Source organism: Cyprinus carpio, chromosome B22, assembly GCF_018340385.1.
Source record: "Cyprinus carpio isolate SPL01 chromosome B22, ASM1834038v1, whole genome shotgun sequence".
Taxonomy (NCBI): Eukaryota; Metazoa; Chordata; class Actinopteri; order Cypriniformes; family Cyprinidae; genus Cyprinus; species Cyprinus carpio.
The window spans coordinates 29,495,824-29,502,080 of record NC_056618.1 but is presented as its reverse complement, the minus strand read 5'-3'; the positions used below and the strand labels follow the sequence as shown (position 1 = coordinate 29,502,080).

The window sequence follows — 6,257 nt, the reverse complement described above, 5'->3', positions numbered from 1 at the left end:
TAAACAAGATAAAAATGTTGCTCTTTCGTAACTGCAAAATGTTTGTTTTTGTTTTTTTTTGTTTGTTTTTTGACCCTTCATAGGGTATCAAGTGTTGTGCGGTCATGTCTTAACACACTTTCTCTAGAAAAACAGCCTTAAAGGTGTCTCTTGATTTCTCTTTCTTTCTGACTCAGCCTGAGCAAGTAACAGGACCCTCTTCCATCAGATCAAGTCTTTGCTTTGATAAACATTCTTCAAATAAATGTTCATTTGACTGCCTTACGAATGTCAAATGTGCTCCTCTCTCACCCCTCATACATTTTCAAATGATCAGTTCAGAGTAATAATCAAATCAATAATGCTTTCAAATTATGGCTTCAGCCAGAGTGTATATAAAACTCATATCTATCTATCTTTCTATCTATCTATCTATCTATCTATCTGTCTGTATGTCTATCTATCTGTCTGTCTACGTCTGTATATCAGTATGTCTGTCTATCTATCTGTATGTCTGTCTATGTATCTGTCTATCTGTCTGTCTGTCTATGTCTGTCTATCTATCTATCTATCTATCTGTATGTCTGTCTATGTATCTGTCTGTCTGTCTATCTATTTATCTGTCTGTCTATTTATCTGTCTGTCTGTATCTGTCTGTATGTCTATCTATCTGTCTGTCTACGTCTGTATATCAGTATGTCTGTCTATCTATCTATCTGTATGTCTGTCTATGTATCTGTCTATCTGTCTGTCTGTCTATGTATCTGTCTGTCTGTCTATCTATTTATCTGTCTGTCTGTCTATTTATCTGTCTGTCTATCTGTCTGTCTATCTATGTCTGTCTATCTATCTATCTGTATGTCTGTCTATGTATCTGTCTATCTGTCTGTCTGTCTATGTCTGTCTATCTATCTATCTGTATGTCTGTCTATGTATCTGTCTGTCTGTCTATCTATTTATCTGTCTGTCTGTCTATTTATCTGTCTGTCTATCTGTCTGTCTATCTATCTGTCTGTATGTCTATCTATCTATCTGTCTGTCTACGTCTGTATATCATTATGTCTGTCTATCTATCTATGTATCTGTATGTCTGTCTATGTATCTCTGTCTGTCTGTCTATCTATCTATCTATCTATCTATCTATCATGTATGTCTATCTGTCCGTCTCTGTCTATCTGTATGTCTGTCTTTTTATCTGTCTATCTCTGTCTGTCTATCTATCTGTCTGTCTACGTCTGTATATCAGTATGTCTGTCTATCTATCTATCTATCTATCTATCTATCTATCTATCTATCTATCTATCTGTATGTCTGTCTATCTATCTGTCTGTCTGTCTGTCTGTCTGTCTATCTATCTATCTATCTGTATGTCTGTCTATGTATCTCTGTCTGTCTGTCTGTCTATCTATCTATCTATCTATCTATCTATCATGTATGTCTATCTATCCGTCTCTGTCTATCTGTATGTCTGTCTTTTTATCTGTCTGTCTATCTCTGTCTGTCTATCTATCTGTCTGTCTACGTCTGTATATCAGTATGTCTGTCTATCTATCTATCTATCTATCTATCTATCTATCTGTATGTCTGTCTGTCTGTCTATCTATCTATCTGTATGTCTGTCTATCTATTTATCTGTCTGTCTGTCTATCTATCTATCTGTCTGTCTGTCTATCTATCTATCTGTATGTCTGTCTATCTATTTATCTGTCTGTCTATTTATCTATCTGTCTGTCTATCTATCTATCTGTATGTCTGTCTATCTATTTATCTGTCTGTCTATTTATCTATCTGTCTGTCTGTCTATCTATCTATCTATCTATCTATCTATCTGTATGTCTGTCTATCTATCTATCTATCTGTATGTCTGTCTATGTATCTCTATCTATCTGTATGTCTGTCTATCTATTTATCTGTCTGTCTATTTATCTATCTGTCTGTCTGTCTATCTATCTATCTATCTATCTATCTATCTGTATGTCTGTCTATGTATCTCTATCTATCTGTATGTCTGTCTATCTATTTATCTGTCTGTCTATTTATCTATCTGTCTGTCTGTCTATCTATCTATCTATCTATCTATCTATCTATCTGTATGTCTGTCTATCTATCTATCTATCTGTATGTCTGTCTATGTATCTCTGTCTATCTGTCTGTCTGTCTATCTGTCTATCCATCTATCTGTCTCTGTCTATATGTCTGTCTATCTGTCTGTCTGTCTATCTATCTATCTATCTATCTATCTATCTATCTATCTATCTATCTATCTGTATGTCTGTCTATGTATCTCTATCTGTCTGTCTGTCTGTCTGTCTATCTGTCTATCCATCTATCTGTCTCTGTCTATATGTCTGTCTATCTATCTATCTGTCTATCTATCTTATCTATCTCTCTGTATGTCTGTCTATCTATCTATCTATCTATCTATCTATCTATCTATCTATCTTATCTATCTCTCTGTATGTCTGTCAGTAAATGTGTGAACACATCTGAAAAAGCTCATGATCATACATTTTATCTAAATGCTTAAAATGAGTTTTATAGAAATGTTTAATATGTAAATTAATTTAAAATGTAGACAGAGTTTTAACTGAAGGAAAAGAAAGTAGACAAAGTGGCTACTTTGAAGACGCATGAATGTAAGAGTTTCACATTTTTGTTTCTACATATTTCCCATCTATCATCTTGCAGCTCTGGTCCTCCACTTTCATGCAGTTTCACGCTATTCCTGATCGAACACCTCTTATGAAGATAGTATAATAGTATAAATGCTCCCGTGTTGAATACAGATACCGTGTTAGTAGTGAAGATGCCGTTAGCTCACATTTCCGGTAGATGTCACCGTTTCATCGCTCCTCGCGGCTCTCACTGAGCGAGTCCTCTGCACTCATCCATTGCTTAGCCTGCTACTTGAAAAACTATTTTGCAGTACAGCTTGGGTTCCCACGGTCACGGAAAGCCGGGAAATGTGAGGGATTTGTAAAACGGTTGATTTTAGCCCTGGACACATCATGGAAATAAGAGCTCGTGAATGCAAATCTTTTTAGTCGGGTTAGTCAGCTCAAAAACATTTAATTGACTACATATTCCTAAAATGTGTTTGAAAGTCATCTCAGAGTACATAAAATGGCCTTGATTTATAACGTTATAATGAACTACTGGTGTAACAATCACTTAGTTTATTCTCTCTTGTTCTGGTAAACACTAAAACAAGTAGTTTCATTGGTTTAAACCAGTCAGGCACGTATAAAAAGTGTTTTAAGTTGTTTCCGGACATGATTTCTGCGTTTCCACTGCGCCTCTCTTGAAGGCTGCTAAGCAACGTCAAACCGGGGGCTGGCGTTTCGGGAAAGTGGGCGTGGCTTGCGTAATTTAGACCGAGAACGCGCGCGCACTCACACTCTCCTCAGAGCGCGTCTCTCGCACACGCACGCGCTGCGCGCGCACGCGTAATTTGATTACGCCTCTATTAGCTCAGCGCGCGCACAGCTGAGTGGAGCGCCGGCGACGAAGCGAGGTCTTCACACGCGCCGCCGAGGAGATGCGAGGACTTACTCGTGCAGTTTTTTCTTACGCCGAGCCACTTTAAAAACAGAAGTCACACTCTGAGGAACATTTCTTGGATGTTAGGCTTTTTTCACTAAGGTAAGCTCCATTTCTGTCTTACTTTCTGCTGTTAGTATAGTATTGTGGTATTTTTTTTAACAAAGTATGAGAAAGAAATTGACTGTATGTGACCACAGAACCAGTCATAAGGGTAATTTTTGAAATTGAGGTTTGTTAGGATAATATTTGGCCAAGATATAACTATTTGAACATCTGGAATCTGAGGGTGCAAAAAAATTAAATTAATAAAAATATTGAGAAAATCGCCTTTAAAGTTGTCCAAATTAAGTTCTTAGCAATGCATATTACTATTTTTGGTATTTTTATGTTAGGAAATTTACAAAATATCTTAATGGAACATGATCTTTACTTAAATCCTAGTGATTTTTGGTGATGTTTGACCCATACAATGTAGTGCATGTATGACTGGTTTTGTGGTCCAGGGTCACATATTTTTTGATATTATGACTTACTTTTACATCTAAAAATTTATAAACAAAACATACTTAAAAAAATAATTCTACAAAATAATAATTTTACTCCTTTTTTATATTCCAAAAAGACAAAAAAATAACAAAAAAAGTCTCAATCAACATCAAAAAAATGGAAAAAATGAACTGCCATCAACCGAAAACATAATTTCAGTTGTGAGAGGAAGAGACTGTGAATCTCAACAATGGGGTGTGACAATTCGACCAATGTGACAGGTACGCCATACACCGTGCTGGTGGCCCTTCCTATGAGCGTCCTGGTGGGGTTTCTCATCCTCCTTATTGTCTTTGGCAATGTGCTGGTGATAATCGCAGTGTTCACGAGCCGAGCTCTCCGGGCTCCTCAGAACCTGTTCCTGGTGTCTCTGGCCTCCGCTGATATATTGGTGGCTACTCTGGTGATGCCGTTCTCGTTGGCGAATGAGCTGATGGGCTGCTGGGCCTTTGGGCAGGTTTGGTGCGAAATCTACCTGGCCTTAGACGTTCTCTTCTGCACAGCCTCCATCACTCACCTGTGCGCCATCAGTCTGGACAGGTACTGGTCGATCACGCAAGCCATCGAGTACAACCTCAAGCGCACACCGCAACGAATCAAGTGCATTATTTTTATAGTTTGGATCATCGCCGCCGTGATCTCCTTCCCGCCTCTGATAACCATGGAGAAGGTAGAGGGGAACACCTGCAAAATCAACGAAGAAAAATGGTACATCGTTTCCTCTTCCATTGGCTCGTTTTTCCTGCCTTGCATCATCATGGTCCTCGTGTATGTCCGAATTTACCAGATCGCCAAGAAGAGAACCAGAGCGCCACCTGGGGACCGGATGATAAAGGAAGTGGGCAAGAAGGAGAATGATCTGGAGAGGGATCCCAATGAGAAACTCAATGGGAATCCCAACCCTAAACCGGATGAGGACATGGAGGAATCGTCCTCCTCGGACCACAAGGTCTCCAACCCTTGCTCCCTCAAGAAGAAGAGCTCCAAAGGAAAGACTAAGCGGAGCCAAATCAAACCGGGGGACGGCGACAAGCGCGAGGTCCTTCAGACCACCAAGACCAGCAGGTGGAAGGGCCGCCAAAACCGGGAAAAGCGCTTCACGTTCGTCCTGGCGGTGGTCATAGGCGTGTTCGTCATCTGCTGGTTCCCGTTTTTCTTCACCTACACGTTGACGGCGTTTTGCGAAGAATGCGTGCCAGAACCACTTTTCAAGTTTTTCTTCTGGTTCGGCTACTGCAACAGTTCCCTCAATCCCATTATATACACCATCTTCAATAATGACTTCCGAAGATCCTTCAAGAAGATCCTCTGCCGGAGAGATAACAGGAGAGTGGTGTGAATTGGGTTGCTGTGTTCTTTTTCTTTTTCCCTTTCCTTTATCCAATGTAATATACCACCTGGCGTTTATGGGAAGTCCCTGTGTACAGTAAGCCAGCATGTTATGTGTCATTATACAACAAGTCCGAAGAGGGGGAAAAAAACACTCACATGCTTTGTACAAATGCAACAATGCATGGTTATGCAATTACAGCACAATGCATATTCATCCATTTCTGAAGTGTATTGTTGTATCGTTCTTGATATACAGTGAGTGGTGTAGTCTCATAACTGGTATTTTATCATCCGGAGGGATGTATTTGAAGACAATGCATCATTCTCAAACCACGCTGGATGTTGTTCAAAATGTGAAAAACAATTCAAAAAGGACTACAAACTTGGCCTTCAAACTTCATAATGTGCTGCAAAACTGTCAAACTACGCCGCGACATGCATGTCGATGTGTTCTCGCAGGGCATGTTTATTTTTCATTGTTTAATTAATTGTGAAGGTGTTGATATTGTTTGGTGGACTAATTGTCTTTTTTATCCCTGCCTGTAACGGTTCGTTTAAAATCTCGCTGTGGACCATTAGGCAAAAAGATGTTGAGCTCGTCTGACTGGAACCTGACGGGCCGGTGTCACAACAAATTTCTCCGGCTTCTGATAACAAATTTCTCCGGCTTCTGATATAGTTTATATCTGTCACCATAGATATAATGGATGGATCTTTAGTACCACAACACAAGGGACGGTTACAGTCTGCGACTAATAAACTGTGCGTCAAACAGGCTGCTGGTTTAGCTGGAGAATTTGTAGAAATGCACAACAGAAGAGAGCTGGATATTCAGCAAGACAACAGAGTTTCTCCAG

General features: G+C 39.4%; 1 protein-coding gene across 1 annotated transcript; it reads left to right on the top strand.

Moving 5' to 3' along the window:
• The first annotated feature begins 4,183 nt into the window (after positions 1-4,183).
• Positions 4,184-5,807, top strand: LOC109047386 (alpha-2A adrenergic receptor-like). The gene has a single exon (XM_042749474.1). It carries the CDS (start codon positions 4,259-4,261, stop codon positions 5,405-5,407), a length of 1,149 nt encoding a protein of 382 aa, XP_042605408.1. The 5' UTR covers positions 4,184-4,258; the 3' UTR covers positions 5,408-5,807.
• The last annotated feature ends 450 nt before the right edge of the window (positions 5,808-6,257 follow it).

Coding starts and splice junctions, on each gene's coding strand:
- LOC109047386 (XM_042749474.1), top strand. CDS start 4,259: ATGGGGTGTGACAATTCGACCAATGTGACAGGTACGCCATACACCGTG.